Genomic DNA, 21622 nt, shown 5'->3' with positions numbered 1-21622 from the left:
AAAATGTACTGCTTTTTCTAACATAGTTGTAGGGAGGTAGAAACAAGTTAGGTTATTCTTTAGGTTTAGTTCTGAACTTCAGGGTTCACAGCTACTGTTCATAATTTGTGAGTATCGGTTTAAATTTACTATGCATTTGGGAAGCCAAACCTGTTAGATTTGTAGATGAAAATTTGTATCTTGGTCAGTGAACTTACTCAATTGCTCCAGGATTGACTTTTCCCCCACCCCTGCCAAGTTCATATCTCTTCTTAATTAAAATTTGCTTCCCCCCCCCCATTTTTTTTCAGCTTCATGCTGCCATTAGTCATCAGGTGGATCCAGAATGCCTTGGCTTAGGTTTGGGCAGTATCCTGCTCAATAGCCTGAAACAGACTGTGGTAACATTGGCAAGCAATGCTGGGGTCCTTAATACAGTGCAATCGGCTGCTCAAGCAGTGCTGCAGAGTGGATGGTCTGTGTTACTGCCAACAGCGGAAGAGCGGGCTAGGGCGCTCTCAGCACTCTTACCCAGTGCAGGTTGGTCCTGAGATTTAAACCTATTTGTTTGGTGCTTGCATTTTGAGTTCATTAATAGCTTCTCCTGCTCTTAGTTTCAGGAAATGAAATGAACGTAAGCCCAGGACGTAGATTTATGATTGACCTCTTGGTGGGCAGCTTGATGGCTGATGGAGGCTTAGAGTCTGCGCTAAATGCTGCTATCACTGCAGAAATTCAGGTATGTTTCAGCAGCTTTGTAGTTCAGGTTCTTTTGTGGCGTACTGGATTTGTTACTCTTATGAATACAGAGTAAATATTCCTTCAGTTGTGAACTGTGCAGCAGCTACTGGCTTGGTTTCATCACGGTTTTGTGGAGTTTTTCTACTCTTCTTTGCCTTTACAACCTCTCATTCCTCCCTTCCCCTTTCTTTTTATATTATAATTGCTTTGAAAAAACTGTGTCCATGTGGTTGTTATGGAATATGCAATACACATTTTGTCTGTTAGGAAGTGTTTCATTTCTACCATAGGTAAAAGTAACCTGATCTTTTTACCATGGATACTTGTTTAGGAAAATGTTTTGTAATCAGAGTGAAAGTTTGTATGTTTTCTTTAACTTGATTTGGTTTTTTAGGATATTGAAGCAAAAAAAGAAGCACAGAAAGAAAAAGAAATTGATGAACAAGAAGCAAATGCATCAACACTTCATAGGAGCAGAACTCCACTGGACAAAGACCTTATTAATACTGGAATCTATGAATCTGCAGGAAAACAGAGTTTACCATTAGTTCAGTTAATTCAGCAGTTACTAAGGTAATTGCTTGGAAGTTTTCTTTGGCTTTTGTACAGAAGATGTATTTAGATGTTTTATGAACTAGTCTACCTTATTTGGCTAGCAAATAAGGTCTCCTGTTAGCATTTTTAACTCCTCAGAATTCAAAATAGTGAACATTCTCCTAATTTGTCTGTAATTCTGCTGTTTTATGTTTGCTAAGAAGCAATGTTCTATACTTAATTACCCAATTTTAGAAAGACTTACTGCCATGCTTTAATGGATTTTAATACTTATTCCTTTAGTCTGAAAGTTTTTTTACCAAATATAGGACAAATGTTCAAAAACCTGTCCTTATAAAGTAGGAGAATCACCATGAATTTATTTAGAACTGAATGTTTTACCCTATTTGTTTAGAACTGAATATTTTGCTTCAAGGAGACTGTATCTGGAGCTGTAAGTGGGGAAGAAACCTGAATTTTAAATTCTTGACTCAGAGAGTTGTCAATGCATAACCAATAGTGTGCTGAGAACAAAGCTTCTTTATGTCAGCTAGAGGAGTGTTTAACATACAGCATGTATAAGCAGGAAGCAATTATGAGTTTACCAAGAAATTTATTGTGCTTTTTCACTTAATTGTGATGGCAACCATATAATTTAATCAATAATGAGACTGTTTTGAACTATATATTGTCATGACTTTCATTGCAGCCTTTCAGTTAAAATTGTCAGACTGTGTTTTGTAGTGAGTGATGACAAAATACAGAAACTTGGTATTTTACGAATCCTGTTAAACAAATTGTATCCACAAACCCACTGACTTTTTGAGTACTACAGTGCGGAGAAGTGAACATTCTATGAAGAAACTTTGCATAGATTTCTTATGTATTTGTATGAAATTTTAGCAAAAGCTTAACCTATGTTTCTGTGCACTGTCTTCACTCTGAGCTCCCTTTATGATACTCTTATACCACTTAGGAACATTGCTTCACAGACGATAGCCAAACTGAAAGACGTTGCTCGTCGCATTTCTTCCTGCATGGACCAAGAACTTTATAGCAAGGAGAGATCTGCTTCTCTGGATCTGTTACTCCGTTTTCAGCGTCTGCTTGTTAGTAAACTTTACCCAGCAGATTGTGTTGGACAGGTCCCTAATACATACAGTAAGTTATTGTTTAAAAAAAAAACAAAACCAAACAAAAACCCCTGCCCTCTCCTCACAGATTTCTGTAATAAGTTTTACAGGATAGCAGTTTGTTACTTTAATTTATCTTCTTGTCTCATTTATCAGCCTAGTTGCTGAGTCTGTCTGGACAGTGTTGGAAAGTAGTTTATTTAAATTGTTTTCTGTTAGATAAAAGGGTCTAGATAATAAACTTGCCATAAATTTTTAAAAATATGTGGTTTCTTAAATTAGTGCTAGTACTGAGTGGCATCGTTTCAGAAGAGTTTACAAGCTTTGAAGCCTGTTACTTATATATGACTATGTGATGGTTTTCCATGCTCTTCCTCCTTTTTATGTAGGTCCTGACCTCTTAGGTGTAGGTTCGTTACTGAAGAAATACGCTGCTCTTCTGTGCACACACATTGGTGATATACTTCCTGTGGCAACCAGCATTGCTTCTACTAGTCATAGGCATTTTGCAGAAGTATCTCGTGTCGTGGATGGAGATTTAACAGGTGGGTTTTGTTGTCCTTTTCTTCCCTTCCGTGGAATTTTAAAGTTATATTGCAGACATTCTTGAAAGTTCTAAATGACTAAGAAGGAGGCAGTTTAATGTTTTGATTGATGGGAGAGAAGGAAGGCAAGAGCTTTGTACTGAAGAGTAATAGAAGGCAGAATATATTGATGGTGATTTACTTCTGTGATGCAATAAACGTAAATCTTGAACTAAATGTATCTTCTGTGTTTTCTGTTTTAGGCATTCTTCTTCCAGAATTGGTGGTTTCTATAGTGCTTCTCCTCAGTAAAAATGCTGGATTAATGCAGGAAGCTGGTGCTATCCCTCTGTTGGCTGGCTTGCTAGAACATCTAGACAGATTTAACCATTTAGCCCCTGGAAAGGAAAGGGATGACAATGAGGATTTAGCATGGCCAGGAATAATGGGTGTGTACCAGTAGCATCTGAGGTGTTTATTTATGTTTTCATAAAGTAGCTACATAAAAATGGTGACTGTTCATGAACTATTCTCAGGAAGGGAATTCTACTTTACCAATTTTTATTAACTGAGTCATATGGCAGTATTTATTTCTGTCAGTACATTCTTAAGGAAGTTACATATAGAGAGGTAGGATAAGCAGAGTAGAGATGCAACTTTTTCAAGAAGTAGTCCACATAATTTTGCATTTTGAGTGCGAAAAGTTGCAGTGAAAACATGAGTAGTGCATCTAGACATTTTGTTACTAAATTCCATCTGTAACATAAAGGGTGAGTAATATGAAAGCTTTGAAATCAGGAATTTTTATTTTCTCAGTACGCTTTATAATATGAACTGTGTCTGTGGTTAAAAGAGAAGCTTCTTTTATATTAAAAAAGTCTGCATTTAGACTGAAACTAAATATACAGCAAATGCCTTGCAGGCAAGTGAGTAATAAAACTGAAAGAATTTGGAGGAAGAACCGATTAGAGCAGTGATTTGCCAGAACACTGATTGTTCTGTTCCACCTCCACACAAAACAGCCATATAATTGGGCAATGCTAGGTCTTTGACAGTGTGACATTAGAGATTAGTGCATAAAAGAACACAGTATACAGACAATTTAATTGCATAATATGTAGACAGGAACATATTAATAGCCATTTTGACTTTTCGAGCATATCAAAAACTAAGCAGCCTTTAAACAGAAGTGAAGAATTCAATTAGGCACTTATTAAAAGAATGTTCACAAAAAAACCTTACTTTCTGGTTTTCTGTTGATAAATTCTCTTTTTTATACCTGTAGGTTCATTTTTTACTGGCCAGAGTTGCAGAAATAATGAGGAGGTGACACTTATACGTAAGGCTGATCTAGAGAACCATAACAAAGACGGAGGGTTTTGGACAGTGATCGATGGGAAAGTGTATGATATAAAGGACTTCCAAACCCAGTCTTTAACTGGAAGTAGCATACTTGGTGAGAATTTTCATCTGACTTAAAGACACAGATTACTTCTGTTTCAAGACTGGATGAAATGAACAGATTTTTGGTTATTGTATTACATTTTTGGTTATTGTATTAGATTTTTGGTTATTGTATTAGATTTTTGGTTATTGTATTAGATTTTTGGTTATTGTATTAGATTTTTGGTTATTGTATTAGATTTTTGGTTATTGTATTAGATTTTTGGTTATTGTATTAGATTTTTGGTTATTGTATTAGATTTTTGGTTATTGTATTAGATTTTTGGTTATTGTATTAGATTTTTGGTTATTGTATTAGATTTTTGGTTATTGTATTAGATTTTTGGTTATTGTATTAGATTTTTGGTTACTATATTGACTGTCTCATTCTTTCATTAGCTCAGTTTGCAGGTGAGGACCCAGTTGTTGCTTTGGAAGCTGCTTTGCAATTTGAGGACACACGGGAATCCATGCATGCTTTCTGTGTTGGCCAATATATAGAGGTAAAAATGTTATTAATGGGTAAATCCTTTCTAAAGTAAAGTATTACTTTACTTTCAGAATCCTTGTTGGAGTTCAGTTCTACCTTTTAACTCCGATTTCTTTTACTTAGCCTGACCAGGAGGTGATTACAACACCAGATCTCAGTACTTTGTCATCACCTCTAATAGACACAGAACGGAATTTGGGTCTTCTCCTTGGACTGCACGCTTCCTACCTGGCAATGAGCACACCGCTTTCTCCTCTGGAAATGGAATGTGCCAGTAAGCAGAACTTCGTTTTGAGCTTAAATAAGTGATAAATACTTGTGAAAGCATGCAAGAAGACGACAAAGGACAAATAAATTAACTGAAAATCTTCTTTAGTCTTGCTGTCTTCTGCAGAAGTTTTTTATTCTTAACATTAATTACCACAGTCATCAAGATCCAATAATTTACAAGATTTAGATGGGGATTAGATACTTTCTAACAGTTAAATATCCAGAATGTCATAATATACAACATAGAATGTTGGAAGAGAAAAGAGACTGTATAGCACAGTTATCTCAGTAATTTGTTTCAGCAAATGGAAGAGCTGCTGAACCTTATTTGAAGCTGTGAATTCATTTTATTAGAGGAAATTCTTGATAGCTTAGTCTTTGATCAGAATATACACTTCTATTTTCTTTATTTCAGAATGGTTGAAGTCATCTATCTTTTCTGGAGGCTTGCAAACTAGTCAGATTCATTACAGTTACAATGAGGAAAAAGATGAAGACCATTGCAGTTCACCTGGTAACACTACCCCAAATAAATCAAAACTGTATACACATCGATTAACTTTGAGTGACCATTCACAACCTTTCCTCCAAGCTATTGCAGATAATAATATTCAGGATCACACCGTGAAGGTAAGCCCTCAGTAGTTCTGTGCACAAAAAGTGTTGCTGAAGGGTGATAGTGGTGGTGAAAATTCTCCAAAAGTTATAGCAAAACAACTGAAAAAGTTCTTTCAGAATTACTTTATATGAAAGGAGTGGTTGAGTACTACTAATGGATAAAATTTGTATGTTTCACTTAATAGTGTAACAATACATTTTTTCTTTAGATTTTTTGCAAGGGATAACTAAAAAAAAATTAACAGTGCATTACTTTCCGTGTCAAGTTTCAGTAGCATTGACAGATCCCACTCATGTCCACTTGAACTAAGATGGAATTTTCTTTGTCAAGGTGCAAATGTATTTTTTGTATCGGGTGCATGTATGCCTTTGTCTTAGAAGTCCCTCTGTGCCTTGGGGTTCAGGTTTCACGTAGTTGGAACCATGGATAACATGAAAACCTCTAAGATTTTCATTGATCAGTGTCTTCGGTAATGCTGTCAGATTTTCTAACCCTTTGAGTTCATCTCCTTTATCAAAAAACCCCAAATAAGTCCTTGGGAGGATAGGATAATGATAATGAATCAGAAGACAATTGAAAATTGTTTTAGGTGACCTGACTGTCTCACAAAGAGATAAAAGCAGTAGTAGCTTTGTTCCTTGAACCATGTTGCTCTTCATATAGGAAGAAGGATAAAGGGTATTTGTAGTACTGGGTTGTAATTGCTGTGTATTAAATAGTGCATACTGTGTGTTGTATCTCACTTATGAATATTAGTTCAGATGGTGGAGATTATTTGGTGTTACTGAAATGCTGTCTGTATTTTGAGTCCTTTGATTGCATTTTAAAAACAAATTTAAATAGAGGCTGTTGTGTGTTTTCGTAGGACTTCTTGTGTCAAATAGAAAGATACTGTAAACAGTGTCACTTAACAACACCAATCACATTCCCTCCTGAGCATCCTGTGGAAGAAGTAGGACGTCTGTTACTATGTTGTCTTCTAAAGCATGAAGATTTGGGTAGGTAGGCTTGTGGTGTATCTTTTAGGATCAGTTTAAACTCTGCTATGGATGATTGTGGAAATGCATATTCAGAGATTGTCTTTTCCTATTAAGGTCACATAGCACTGTCTCTTGTTCATCCTGGTACCCTTGGAGTTGACCAAGTAAAGCACAAAACCTTACCAAAATCTGTAGTGGATGTGTGTCGTGTTGTCTACCAAGCAAAGTGCTCACTGATTAAGGTAAGCCTCTTAGCTGCTGAAGTTTAGATTAATTTCCACTTGAAATGTTTTATTAAAAAGTTATATATTGTTCATTTTATTGTGTATTAGACAATAACCTTATCTTTCAATGTCTTTTCTAGACCCATCAAGAACAAGGTCGTTCTTACAAGGAAGTCTGTGCTCCTGTCATTGAGCGTTTGAGATTCTTATTCAACGAACTGCGTCCTGCAGTTTGCAATGATCTCTCTATAATGTCTAAATTTAAACTTCTTAGTTCCTTGCCCCGATGGCGAAGGGTAGCTCAGAAAATCATTAGAGAAAAAAGGAAAAAAAGAGGTAAGGCAGCATTAATGTTGTATTCTCTTTGAAAAAATAAAAATCTACCTTATTTCAAGGTTTGCTGCTGTTTGCGACTCTAGTTAGTTAAAGTACTGAAGCCATTTGCTTTCTGCTGCATTTTCTTGAAGTTTTCTAAACCAATGGTTGCATGACAGTTCCTGCAGCAGGAACTGGCAAACAAGAGTGTCAAGTTTATTTGAGGTATGTTTGTTTGTGTTCCAGTATATTAAAAATGATCCTCTAGTATCAGTCCCTCTGAATTGGTTTTCATAAAGTTTAACTGGAAGTGACATCTTTTTAGAAATCATGTTTTATTAAAGCAGTGTAGTCAGAGAACTGTTCAACTGGAAATAAATTAATGTTATGAACAGACACCAAAGTGCTTTTGAAGTTGGTCTTTAAAGGTAAAAGCATATTGCAGGTAATTCCAGAGTTAATTTGGTAATAGCTGGACACAGAGTTCACCAAGAGTGCATTTCCATTTTATTACAGGCAGATCTTAAAAATTTGGTGTGCTTAGGTTATCTTGAAAACCTAAAAATGTGACAGTGGAAAATCTTATCAAATTACATGAAAGAATAATACTGGTTTTTTTATAGTGCCAAAAAAATCTGAATCTGCTGATGTAGAAGAATCCAAAATTGGAAACGAAGAAAGTGATTTAGAAGAATCCTGTGTGGTGCCTCACAGTCCTGTACCTATAGATAAAAAGCCCATACCAATCAAATCACCCAAGGTAGGATATCAGATTTTAAATCAACCCCATGATTGGTATAACTTGGCACTTAATGTTCTGGTAATGGTGTTTGGAATGTATAATTAGTGTGGCATGTTGTTTCAGTGAAACCTGGAATAATTTTTAAAAATAAACTCGTACTGTGTATTTAGCATATGTAAAGATACCTCCTCAAATTTTTAGATTATTGGTAATCTTAGATAAAACTTCATTTCAAAATAAAATGTGATGGATTACTTTGTCTTTTTTTGAATATTAATGCGTTTGAAATTTTATGTAGCAATTGTAAACTAGATAATGAGTTTCAGATAATACCAAGCTCTTTTCTGAGCTTTGAAGATGTTTCTTTTTTTTTTCACCTTTCTATTATTTTAAATTTGGACATGATTTTACATGAAATAACTTACATTTTAAGTAATTAAAACTTTTCAAACAATTTAATTTTAAACATGCTACCTTCCTGTTTTGCAGGATAAGTGGCAACCACTTTTGAGTACAGTTACAGGTGTCCACAAATACAAGTGGCTGAAGCAAAATGTCCAGGGCTTGTATCCACAGTCTGCCCTCCTTAACACCATTGTTGAATTTGCACTTAAAGAAGAGCCGGTGGATGTAGAAAAAATGAGAAAATGTTTATTAAAACAGGTAAACTGGATGGAAATGGGCTTGCACATACTAACAGTTTATTTAAGTATGATAATTTATTTCTTCTCTTTCACAGTTGGAAAGAGCAGAAGTTCGTCTGGAGGGAATAGATACTATTCTGAAACTGGCAGCTAAAAATTTTTTGCTGCCTTCTGTGCAGTATGCTATGTTCTGTGGATGGCAGAGGCTTATTCCAGAAGGAGCCAATATAGGGTAAAACTTCTTGTTGCTTTTGCTTTTACAGTTCTTCAATAAGAAAAAAATGCTTATTTTTGTTGTTGTTTTTCTGTGAAGGGAACCTCTTACTGACTGCTTGAAGGATGTCGATCTGATCCCACCATTTAACAGAATGCTGTTAGAAGTAACTTTTGGAAAATTGTATGCGTGGGCTATTCAGAATGTCCGGAACATCCTGCTAGATGCTAATGCAAAATTTAAAGAACTAGGTGAATCTCATTTTGTTGTTCTCATCTGGGGAGAAAACTGTTTTAAATTAACATTACTGTTTGGGTTTTTTTTTAAAGTTCCCAATAACTGGAATGTTAAAATCACTGCCTTTGTTTTGTGCTGAAAATTACTTAGACTTTCTGTTTGTGTGTTGTTCCAGCCCCCCCACCTTGACCCCATGTTAACTCACTATTCAGTGTTCAAGAGTATGTTGGTGATTTCCTAGCAGCAGGTGATTGAATACTCATTAGTGTAATATTTTACCATTAAAAAGTAAATTATAAAAACTTTCTTGGAACTTCAGTTTGTAAGTTCTTAAAGCCAGGCAGGGAATAAAAAATGTTTTAGACCATCAGTCAAATGAATCAATAACCTATTCTACTGTAGCTCCCAAATATGAGCTGACTTTGTTGCTTTTGAATTAGGTCTGCAACCTGTTCCTCTGCAAACAATTACGAATGAGAATCCAGCAGGACCAAGTCTTGGGACTATTCCGCAGGCACGTTTTCTGCTGGTCATGCTCAACATGTTGACACTGCAGCATGGTGCAAATACCTTGAGCCTCCTCCTGAATTCTGGCATGCTGGCATTGACGCAAACAACACTGCGGCTGATAGGTACAGGGTCTTCTTGTTTCTTACTTGGAAGAAAGCATGTGCTTTATAAATCTCCTTTGTTTGTTACCTGTTGGTGTACTCAAATTACAGAATGATTTTGCTGCTTAAAGATAGTGCTTAATGTTATTTACCTTTACCGTTACATAAAAACCACATCTGTGTGATTGAGAAAGTTAATTCAACTGTAGCCTTTATTCAGTCACAATTTTTTTTCTATTAAGCCTTTGCTTTGACCATCCCTTGCTAGAATTTGAGTTATAGAGTAGTTTTGGTGGAAACATTACGAATAAACTGAAAATGAAAATTTAAAATGAAAACATTAAAAACTGCCTGCTCTCTACTCACTCTGTTTCATTTGTTCTACTCATTAAAATACATTCCCAGTCTGGATATTTAAGCTTTCAACTTTCTTTTTTTCTATTATAGGAAGTTCTGTGGGGTGTTTTGCCGTGGTTCCCATTGCTGTGCTTGTTCTCTTTTGGTTTTCTTAGATAATAGCAAACATTTTGTCCTGTGACTTATACTTAACTGGAGTGCTCGCAGATTTAAAAACCAAAAAAATCTGTTTGTAGACCCCTTGAGCCAATTGAATCATCATTATTCATGTCTCTCTTATTTGTCACTTATTTTTTTGTTCAAACTCAAGTATTTAAATTCCTGTGCATTCAAAACCTAGTTTTCTAAAAGGTCATTTGACTTATCAGCTCTTCAGTCAGCTTTTCCTGTTTATTACTGCTTTTCCATTATAAAGTTTATGTGTCTGAAAGTTTATGCGTGACAAAGGTATATATAAAAACTTGTAGCAGGTTTTAATTTTTTCATGTTTTTTACCTCTTTAGGACCCAGTTCTGACAACATTGAAGAGGATATGATTACCTCTTCTCATGGGGCTTCTGCCACGGTCCTTGAAGAGTCAAGAAAGGAAACTACACCTGTTCAGCTCCCTGTTTCTGGCCCAGAGCTGGCAGCCATGATGAAAATTGGTACCCGAGTGGTGAGAGGGGTAGACTGGAAATGGGGCGATCAGGTACAACTTCTTTCGTACAGGTTTGGGTGTGTTATAATCTAAAATCTCTGTTCAGTGGGCTGTCTGTGAAGTTTCTGGTCATTCAAACTTCAGGGTCATTTTACATTTCAAAAATGTTGAATTAAGGGTATGGGAATTTAGCAGAAAATAAGCCCCCTTGCATTCCTTGGAGATCAGAGGGGCTAGGTTCACCTGGACTTAATTTCTGGTTATAGCCAGTTCAGCATTATAAGTCTGGTTGAGTTTGAAAGAACTTGCCCAAGCACAGATGCACAAATAGTGCAGTTTACCAAAGCAATACTGTAGGCCTGATTGATTCAGTAAGGACTCGTTTGATCCAGAAAAAAATAAATTGAAGCACCAGAAAAGCAGATTTAGGATTGCCGGTGATAAATGCACTAACTGCAGAGTATTAATATGTGTTGAGACAGAAAGTATAGTAAGAGAGATCTAATACATATACACACACACACACACACATATATATATTAAAAACATGAATATGCCCGGGTGTGCTCCAACACAGTTGGAAGCACAGAGCTCACCTGAAGGCTTCCTTTCAGGAGGAGAGACACAGTCTGTCACCAGATCTTGAGGAGGCAGAGTTGTGTTCACCCTTCTACCTCTGAAGCCCCCCTTTTATACTAAAAATATTGTCCTGTCCCAGTGGAATGGAACCAGTCCCATTATAGATGGCGTTTGGTGACTTTGAATGTTTACTACCTAATCCTTAGGTTAGCAACAAGAAACAGCATTATTATTTTATGCACTTTGGATACGAAATAGTGTTGTTGATTGTGCAAATTGAGCCTTTCTGTTCTGTCAGGATGGACCCACACCAGGTTTGGGTCGTGTGATTGGAGAATTGGGAGAAGATGGCTGGATTAGAGTGCAGTGGGACACTGGAAGTACAAATTCTTACAGAATGGGAAAGGAGGGAAAATATGATCTCAAACTAGCTGAGCCACCACCTGCAACGCAGCCCACAACAGAAGATTCAGACACTGAGGATGATTCTGGTAAAAAAAAACCAGTTTATTTTTTAATAAAAGGAGGCACAGTTTTAGTTAAATTTCAAAATTGCTATCTTGTAATATGAAAATATTTCTTTCAGCAGGAGCAAATGCTTCATCAAAGAAGATTCATTTAATAGGTGTACACTTCTGACCAGAATTTTTCCTAATGTAACTTTACTATGATAAAGGAGGATAGAAAGGATGGTATCAGATTTGTTGCATGTTCATGGGCCAAAGAGAACAGTATTATTAAATTGAAATAGTTTCAGTTACAGATACTAGGAGGTATACATTTTAACATATTAATGCCATTCTAAAGTTGATTTTTATATGACCTAATTATACATCTAGTCACACTGTTTCCCTGTTCCTGGCACTGCCCTTGGAATTTCTTTTAAGCTGTGTATTGCTAGAGAATAACTTGAAAATGTATGCACAAAATATCTGGCTTAGATTTTGCTCTTGCAGTTGGAAATAAGGGGTCTTCTTCCTATCAAATAATCTCAGAGAAAATATTTACAACGAATGATTCACATCATGTTTGTTTCAGTACCTTTGTGAAATAAAATAACTCAGTATTAATGTATTCCTTTGCCTTTTGTGTCTCTCTTCAGAAGGAGAACAAGTTGAAAGGAATCTCCACCCTACTGCCATGATGCTGACAAGTACTGTGAACCTGTTGCAGACACTGTGTCTCTCTGCTGGTGTCCATGCTGAAGTCATGCAAAGTGATGCAACTAGGACTTTGTGTGGTCTACTCCGTATGCTTGTGGAGAGTGGAACAATAGATAAATCAGGTATTTTATATAGAAGCAGTCTGATTCAGCTGTGTGCTTCTGTTTTGTGCTTTGTAAGTCTTTTGTTACTAGTTTTTAATCTTTTAAGGCCAAAGGCTAGAAAATGTGTTCTCAGAGCTTTAAAAATCTTAATTGTTAAAGATAAGGTAAGTGATCTGGAGCATTTGTAGAACATAAACAGTAAAGGCAGAAAAAATGCATGCGATATGAATTGTTGGCTTAGACAATTAATTTCATAGCAACCTTTTTCTGTTTGACACAACAATATGACTATTTCATATTTGGTTTTGTAACTTCTTTGTAATTTCAGAAGTAATGCTGTTAACTGCTTTCAAGTGAAAAAACAGTATAATGATGAGAATTGTTTTAAAGACGTATTTAATAAAATTAAGTACAGGGTCTAAAACTGAAGTTAATAGTTCATGTAAAGACAGTGGAGTAGCGCAGTGTTCTGATTTGTCCAAAAAAGCCCCACGTAGTGTATAGATGTAGCTGGTGGAAGACTCAACTGTTACATGTATGTATCTTTTTGTTTTTAGCTTCCTTGCCAAATAAATTAGTTTATAAAGAACAGCATAGGAGTTGGTGCACGTTGGGATTCATTCGAAGCATAGCACTCATGCCTCAGATGTGCAGCACTCTTAGTACATCTCAGTGGATAACTTTGCTAATGAAAATTGTTGAGGGGCATGAATCTTTCACTGCTGCTTCACTACAGAGACAGGTAATGTGTGTATTTCCAAATTACTTTGATAGGCAATAAAATTAGTAGACTTTAGTTGTCTTAAAAAAAAAGGTGTATTTTAAAAAAACAGGTGGGAAATGTCCTTAAATCAGTTTTTAGTTAATTAAAAGAAATAACATTTTTTTATGTTGAGGATTCATTGTTTAAAATATACACCTGTAAGTTTTGATCCTTCAGGGTACTACTGACTCCCTTGTTCTGTTGAAAGGAGATAAAAGGTCAAAACAGTGTTCTGAAAGTGTGTTCCAGAAACGCCCATGTAACATTTCCTAGATGGTGAATAAAGAAAATAACGAGAAGATGGCTTGGAAAAATGTGCAGTTTTAATAGAAGTTATGCAATTGTGTATTAGCTACTGTCCCTCCTTCCATAGTAAACGGCTAATATTATTTTAATTATAATCTCTCTTAAGAAACTACATCTTTGCTTCTTAGTTTGGTATTGTATTTCCCTTGTCCTCTTCCCCTTATTTCTTCTTTTCTTTTTCTTTTTTTCCCTCTTTTTTCTTTTTCATTCCTTAACATCTTGTTAGTGCCTTTTTCATGAGACTGAAAAGCAACCTTATTATGGAATAACTCTACCAAGTTTCAAGGCTTGGGGATCTAAAGATAGTCTTAATCTTTTCCTTGATAAGGCATCAGCATTTTTTAACTGAAGCCTTGTATCATAAAGGCCTGTTAATTTTTGTGTGATCTTCCAGCAAATTCTTGCCAATATTTTTCATATACTGAGACTTCTGTCATCACCCAGGATTTAGTGCAGTAGAATCATCTGTTCTGTTCAGGGAATACTTCAGAGAAATGACCATTCATCGTGTACCAGCACCTAACTTAATAACAACGAAAAGATGAGACCTTGAAGTTCTAGAAAGATGTGTTATTGACAGAAGTTTAGAAGAAGTGAGTTCTCTTCACTGTTAGTCACTTGTATTGGTCTTCTGGGTAGAAAACGATGAAGCTCAAAACCTGAAATGCTTCTATTCAGAATATGGAACCGCTTCTGCTCTTTGATACTGAAGTGCTGCACCTTCCCCTGTTCCTTGTTAATCCTGCACTGTCTAGGTATAGAGATGCCAGCCTGTTCCTCTGTACTGTGTCAGAGGCCCTAGTTTCACAGGGACTACTTTTGGGTGTCACTGTTGCCTTCTACCATTCAGCTTTATATCTCATGAATTTTAACTATTATACCCTCATTGCAGAACACTTGGAAACTTTCATTCTGAAATACATCTTAGTACTAATTTCTGAGTCTAGAATCTGAACAAACTTTCCCATTTTGTATTCCAATTTTTCCTATGTGTTTTAGTCATTTACATTGTTTCCCAGCATTCTGTTTGTCTCATGCCTTAAGTATTAAAGAGGTTGGATTCACTAATAAAATGTGCCAGTAAAATTGTTACTGACTCTGAACTGTCACAACTTCTTTTAAAATATCCCTTAGTAAACTGAAGATCAGTAGCTCTGTAATTTCCACAGCTGGAAAGAAATCAGTCTTGTAGAAAGAACTGCAAAGGAAAGCTAACTTTAAAAATTTCTTTCTTCTGTACTTAATATATTTGAAAGTTTCTTTAATATGCGGTGACTTAGAATAGAATAACACTAATTTTGTTCTCTTTTTAGATCCTTGCTGTACATTTATTGAAAGCAGTACTTCCATCCTGGGATAAAAATGAAAGGTCAAGAGACATGAAATTTCTTGTGGAAAAACTGTTTGGATTTTTAGGGAGCCTACTTAGTACTTGTTCTTCAGATATCCCACTACTCAGAGGTAGAGGAATTTTCCCTCAGTGGTTTATTCTTATGTATGGAAAATGTGTGCATTAAACGGTAACCGTTGTGCAATTACTTTGTCTTTCCAGAATCTACTCTGAGAAGGAGAAAGGCCAGGCCCCAAGCATCTCTAACTGCCACTCATAGTAGTACTTTAGCAGAAGAGATAGTGGCACTGCTGAGGACGCTCCATTCGCTCAGCCAATGGAATGGACTCATAAACAAGTACATCAACTCTCAGCTAACCTCCATCACCCACATCTTTGCAGGAAAACAGTCAGAAGGGGTAGTTTCCACGTTTTAAAATAAGCTCATTTTTATAGCAATATTTATTTTGAAATTATAAACACTAAATATTTGTAAACAATATTAAGCTTAATTTTGAAACCATTTTTCTATTTTTATATATATTTGTGTTATAATTTTTAAGTTGAAATATTTGTGATTAACTTTGTATTTTAAAGCAGATAGAAGTATATATTTTCTCCCTACAGTTAAATTTTATTGTTCTTTGTTAGGCTGTGTTGGATGACTACTTTCCTGACACTGAGAATCCAGAGGTGGGAGCTCTAATGGCAGTCTTGGCTGTGATTGGTGGCATAGACAGTCGCTTGAGACTGGGTGGACAAGTAGTTCATGATGAATTTGGAGAAGGCACAGTGACACGCATCACTCCAAAAGGGAAAATCACTGTACAGTTCTATGACATGCGGACATGCAGAGTGTGCCCTCTGAATCAGCTGAAACCAGTAAGTTTGTTTTATTGAGGCTTTAATACTGGGAAGGGTAAGGTTTAAATCTCTAATATAGTGCAAAGAGGACATTCTTCATTGGATAAATATGTTGACACTGAAAACATACGATGCTAGAACGCACATCTAAGATGGTCCTCATGCAAACCTCTATAGGGCCTTTAAATCTCATCCTCAATTGTAGAGGAGATGAAAGGAGGAGGGATGGCTAAAATTCTTTGACTTGAGGTAAAATCCCAAGTCATTACAATGTGATTTATAGCTCTTACAGGAGAGGAGCTTATTTGTGTTTAACTTGATTTGCTAATCAATGTAGAAAGTCTTGGGTGTTTTCATTTGAATCTTGATTTGATTGGTATGCCATTAGTGAAAGCACGGGCCAAGTGCTTGATCTGCTTCAGAGACCACAGTTCTTCCTTGTTCTGACACTGTCCTGCCTTTTCATCATGTAGACCTAAAATTGTGTGGTACAAATACAGGCTTAGGAGCTGTGTAGGGAATAGAAATCCTCTCTAGTTGTTCCTGGCAAGAGCAGTAAGACATGCTACTTTTGTTCTTCCGTTAATAACCGTTGAAACTTTTGAATGATTTTGTAGGATTTTAGGAAAATACTTACCTGCATTTTTTTTGTTTTGTCTGGTTCTTCCCTCGCTGTTTAGCTTCCAGTTGTGGCTTTTAATGTGAACAACTTGCCTTTCACTGAACCTATGCTATCCATTTGGGCTCAACTAGTAAATCTGGCTGGAAGTAAAATAGAAAAACAAAGAATGAAATCTCCCAATCAGGGTCTTTCAGGTACAGCTGGGGGCTTTTTACGATTTGCTTTGTTTGGAAGTAGATGGATATACTCAGGGAAAAATATTGGTAACAGCAAACATACATAAGAAAAAGAGTTTCCTCCAATCTTGCTTTTTTTCTTAGTCAACATTGAATAATACACACTTAAGAGACGAGTTTAGCTAGGAGATGAATTGCTCTGCATTGTAAGTAAAGTATCTTTTTTTACTTTGATGAGAAAATGTAAGTAAGTTTAGGGGCTGAACTGCTTGTACTGAATTGTTTAAAATATTGAATCCATATAACATTTTAACTGCACTTACTGTGCTGTCGATCAACCGCATGATTGTCCAGGGTGTGAAAAGTAGGAAGGCACTGGTTTTGATATCATGGGTCGTACAATGTGTGCAGACCTTCAATCCATGTGCTTCAATCCATGTGTTCAAACTGTCTTATCATTGGTATTTCACAAACTTTTGCACAGTGAGTTAAGATGTAAACTGATGTTTGGACTGAGGTTGTATGAATGATAACTTCTCTAATCTAATACAAGAGATTCCTAGCACTAATGGCTGCTTAATATTTCTGATAGGTCAAGTGGATCTGGATCTACTGCGATGCCAGCAATTAAAACTGTACATACTGAAAGCAGGCCGAGCCCTGCTTTCTCACCAGGATACACTAAGGCAGATCTTATCTCAGCCAGCTGTTCAGGAGTGTGCATTAAATCCTGCAGGTATTCTGAAATGCAACCTGACTGTGCTGCTGTTTGGTTAGATGGTAGACACAGTGTATGACTATAACCCTTGCTAATGGCATTTGGAGGGTAGAAATTTCAGTTTGCCCTTTAAAGACAAAAAATTAAAATTTGTGAATGTTAAATTAAAATTGTGTGTTAAAAGCATTTTGACTTTTTAACTTAGGTTTTGAAGCTTGTTTGAAGCTTGAAATACTGGCGTTAGCTGAATTTTTAGGTCTTCTGTAGTTAAAGCTTTGTAAGTCATTTTAAAATACTTGAAAGTTTTTTGCAGTGGTTTCTTTTTCTACTTCAAAGCTTAAAGTAGGAATTCTCAGTTGGCTATTGCTTTTACTTCAAATGTTTTGCAGTTTCCAGTCAAACAAGTATTGGGATACAGTGCCTTAAGAATAATCTCAAAAGGGCTTTAAGGAGTCCTTAAAGTCTAAGGAGTTCTAATAATTTGAATTAGATCTTCTATAGATGCATTTTACATATAAAAATAAATACAATAACTCTGTCAGCTTTCAGGATAGCTATTTGAGGACTTTAGAGTTTACATTTATTCTTTGGGCATTTGTGAAACGTGCTGTCTTTAAATATTATGATAGATTTGCTTTATTCCTATATTTCTGCGGGTTTTTGTCAATTGCCCAATTTTAAGTCAGCAGAATCATCAAGGTTTTTTTAGGAATGCAACATGATTTTACTTCTACCATCATTTTTTAAGGGGAAAAAAACCCTAACACTTTTTTTTTTTTTTAATCAGAAGAGCATAACTACATGAGGACTAGTAACTGTTTTATTATTGTTTCAAATAAAGCTTTCTTTTGTTGGAGTTAATAAAAAGTGAGAACGCTTTCTTGAGATAATCACAGAAAATATCTAGGAAATATGAACGTTTATGCCAACAAGAATACAACATTAAATAAGAAAGTTACAGAATTGTGAGCAAGTGGATTCAAAAGAAGTATTCTCTTTCAAAAGGACTATGGGCTCCCATAGGGAGCTCTTCCCAAGAGGTGTATCATGGGGGAAATAACCCAATCCAGGAAGTATGTACCATGGGTTTGGGATCATTGAGACTGTTGGTTTTCTACAAAAAATGGTTTATCCCAGAAGGTTCTCTTGGTAATAATCATATTGCAAAAAGGTTGGACTCAGAAGATACCTATACAAATTCACTCTCCACTGAGTAGTTTCTGCTAGACATGTTCTAGGTGTATTTTGGTAAATTTACTGTTTATCTACGTATTTTTTACTTGCTTTTTTTGGTATGGAGATTGTGACACAAATGGTTTAATCTTAAACACATGACTCCTATGAAGAAGAAATATGTGAAAAATAACAGTATACTTGATCAACCAGTAGACCTCAGAGTAAGTCTCTTGATTGACTCATGTTGCATGGTTTTGGTTAAAATAATGGTTTTTATTTCAAGAGGATGGAGCAGTTGCCTCTCCCGACATAGGAGATATGTCTCCTGAAGGACCACAGCCTCCCATGATCCTTTTACAGCAACTTCTGTCATCTGCTACACAGCCATCACCTGTGAAAGCAATATTTGACAAACAGGAGCTTGAGGTAGAGTTTGTGTTTTCTGCTAAGTAACCTAATAAATAACCCTTTATAGTTCACATCCTAATTGAAACTTTTTAGACTATGGGTTTAAAAAAGTGACACTGAACCCTTTTTGGCAAATAACCTTTAATTTTAGGTGTACACACACACAGACATACTAAATATGCTTGCTTTACTTGGACTGATTTATCTGTTCCCATTTAGGCTGCTGCTTTGGCAGTATGCCAGTATCTGGCTGTAGAGTCTACACATCCTTCAACTCCATTATTTGAAGACTGCAGCTCTAGTGAAGCTACAACACCCATCACAGTACAGCATATCCGACCCACAAAAGTGAAGAAACGCAAACAATCTCCAATTCCACCCCTCCCCATTGTAGTTCAACTTATGGAAATGGGATTTCCTAGGAAAAACATAGAATTTGCACTAAAATCTCTGTCGGGAACCTCTGGAAGTGCTTCTGGATTACCAGGTATTTTATTTAGTTAAATTAATGATATTAGAAGGAGAAGGAAAGTTACAAGCAGATTAAAATGGTTCTTAGCAGGTAGCAGTTGTTATTCTTTTTTTTGGATGCTTTCTTAAGAATGTCAGGGAATCCTTTGGAGACTGAGTTTGTTTTTTGTATTAGGAGTGGAAGCCTTAGTTGGCTGGTTGTTGGATCACCCTGATGTTCAAATTACGGATCTCTCTGATGCTGATACTATCTCTGACGAATATTCAGATGAGGAAATAACAGAGGAGGTGGAAGAAGCTGAAGCTGCTTGTCCTGTGGTAAGTATCAACGTATTAAACCTACGTTATGCTAGCTAGCTGCAAATTTTGTAATTCTTTCCTTTTTGTGAAAATGGCGAGAATACAGGGACATTCTGTTGTCCCAAGGTTTCAGAACAGTAACAAGGATCGTGGTTGCCCTATGTTTCCAAGGCGTGTCATAAAGCAACTGAGAATAATCTATAAATACTTTATATATGAGTAGCACAGGGGAGAATGGAGTGCAGGTAGATGTTTCACTGGTCGTAGCTATAAGTATCCCTGATAGATGCTCTTAGTTTCTTCAAAAGTAGTTGATGCTATAGTGTAATGTTTTGTAAAGGAGTTCCCCCCTCTCCTTTCCTTTGGTCTGAAAAACAAATGTATGTTAGCTACAAAGAATGATGGAGAAATTGGTGAATAAATAGCCAAAAAGTCTGTTAAATAACTTAACCTTTTCCTTATAAAAACGTTTTTCACTTATTGGTGATAAAATTACCTTTACAATACCTATTGAGTGTGATAGCTTTAATGTGAATTTGTATTATTCTTCTGTTGACTTTCAGGAACTGTTTCAGTAACGATTTTTTAATAAAATGAAATGGGTTCCATATTTCTGTTTATTCTTGAAGGAGTTATGTTTTCTTGCACATGAGGGATTTTGTAATTGAAAGAAGTATATTATATTTTCAGTGAAATTAACTTGACGTTGACTTCTGATTCTCTTAAAGAAGTTAATCAAATCTTGAAAGAAATAATTTTGGATAACTACAGTGTTATCTTTTTTAGCTTGTTTTTCTAAAGGAATACTTTAGATCTCATTGTATTATATTAAAAAAATAGTGTACTTTAGGTTAGAGATTACCATTTACCACTGGTTTTTTTGTTTTTTCCCTTTCCCAACAAGTAGCCCAAGAAGTGGATGTATATCTTCAAGGCGGAGTAGAGTACTGACAAATCCACTTTGTTCAGATTTTTCTTGGCAATCAGGTTTCATAAAAGCAATTTACAGCTTGTTTCACACCTTTTTGAAAATCTGCATCTGCATTCCTAGACAAGTAATTTTAGAAAGTAACTTTAAATGAAAGTAAAGTAGAACATGAATGTTACCCCTATAGTGAATTGAACCTGTTGAAGTTTTTTCCCATTTTGGCATGCAACTTGGGTATTATATGTGTTTATTTTTGTTGAGTTATCTTCAGTCTTTGCTAACAGTTTTATTTATCGGAATTGAAAACAAATTTTGTAATTCTTACATATTTATTTTGGATTTTTTTCAGTCAAGTGGTGCTGTTGTAACAGAGAGCCAGACCTATAAGAAACGAGCTGATTTCTTAAGTAATGATGACTATGCTGTGTATGTGAGGGAAAATATTCAGGTAAGTATGGCGATCAAAAGCTATATTGAAACTACTTTCCTTTTGGTACAAAAGTCTTTGCATAGCTATTGCATTCTGTTGTCATTTTTTCCCTAGGTGGGGATGATGGTTAGGTGCTGCAGAACCTATGAGGAGGTCTGTGAAGGAGATGTAGGCAAAGTTATTAAACTGGATCGAGATGGATTGCATGACTTGAATGTACAGTGTGATTGGCAACAAAAGGGTGGTACATACTGGGTCAGATATATCCATGTTGAGCTTTTAGGTAAGTTCACTGCTGACTGCTTTTTAATTAAAAAAGTGAATGATAGACTGAGGAAAATTTATTTTTGGAGTGGGGAAACCCACTCACAGTACATTTATTCTTTCATCTGCTAGGATTCCCACCACAGAGTTCTGCCTCTCATATCAAGATAGGTGACAAAGTGCGTGTGAAAAGCACTGTTACCACACCTAAGTACAAATGGGGATCAGTTACTCACCGAAGTGTGGGGATTGTGAAAGGTAATGTATATTCAAAATGTATGGGGAGGTAATAAAACTCAAAACCACACAGACTTTCTTCTAGA

At 35.9% G+C, this 21622-nt stretch overlaps 1 protein-coding gene across 3 annotated transcripts in view; it reads left to right on the top strand.

The window, feature by feature from the left end:
• The window catches only part of HERC2 (HECT and RLD domain containing E3 ubiquitin protein ligase 2), a 105361-nt gene that overhangs the window by 39760 nt on the left and 43979 nt on the right, over positions 1–21622 (top strand). For all 3 annotated transcript variants that reach the window (XM_032677825.1, XM_032677827.1, XM_032677826.1), the window contains exons 18-50: positions 291–519; positions 594–718; positions 1115–1293; positions 2231–2415; positions 2777–2932; positions 3175–3360; positions 4197–4367; positions 4754–4857; positions 4968–5118; positions 5530–5744; positions 6599–6731; positions 6828–6955; positions 7078–7273; positions 7876–8012; positions 8484–8657; positions 8734–8870; positions 8952–9103; positions 9530–9721; positions 10561–10748; positions 11575–11767; positions 12379–12561; positions 13101–13285; positions 14926–15073; positions 15165–15361; positions 15594–15824; positions 16487–16622; positions 17197–17340; positions 18782–18924; positions 19126–19393; positions 19553–19695; positions 20955–21053; positions 21150–21318; positions 21432–21557. In XM_032677825.1, the coding sequence (XP_032533716.1) occupies positions 291–519; positions 594–718; positions 1115–1293; positions 2231–2415; positions 2777–2932; positions 3175–3360; positions 4197–4367; positions 4754–4857; positions 4968–5118; positions 5530–5744; positions 6599–6731; positions 6828–6955; positions 7078–7273; positions 7876–8012; positions 8484–8657; positions 8734–8870; positions 8952–9103; positions 9530–9721; positions 10561–10748; positions 11575–11767; positions 12379–12561; positions 13101–13285; positions 14926–15073; positions 15165–15361; positions 15594–15824; positions 16487–16622; positions 17197–17340; positions 18782–18924; positions 19126–19393; positions 19553–19695; positions 20955–21053; positions 21150–21318; positions 21432–21557 (5503 nt within the window). The remainder of the gene's footprint in view (positions 1–290; positions 520–593; positions 719–1114; positions 1294–2230; positions 2416–2776; positions 2933–3174; positions 3361–4196; positions 4368–4753; positions 4858–4967; positions 5119–5529; positions 5745–6598; positions 6732–6827; positions 6956–7077; positions 7274–7875; positions 8013–8483; positions 8658–8733; positions 8871–8951; positions 9104–9529; positions 9722–10560; positions 10749–11574; positions 11768–12378; positions 12562–13100; positions 13286–14925; positions 15074–15164; positions 15362–15593; positions 15825–16486; positions 16623–17196; positions 17341–18781; positions 18925–19125; positions 19394–19552; positions 19696–20954; positions 21054–21149; positions 21319–21431; positions 21558–21622) is intronic.

The sequence above is a fragment of the Chiroxiphia lanceolata genome, chromosome 2, assembly GCF_009829145.1.
Source record: "Chiroxiphia lanceolata isolate bChiLan1 chromosome 2, bChiLan1.pri, whole genome shotgun sequence".
In the NCBI taxonomy this organism is placed as follows: Eukaryota; Metazoa; Chordata; class Aves; order Passeriformes; family Pipridae; genus Chiroxiphia; species Chiroxiphia lanceolata.
This window is presented reverse-complemented; position numbering and strand designations above follow the sequence as displayed.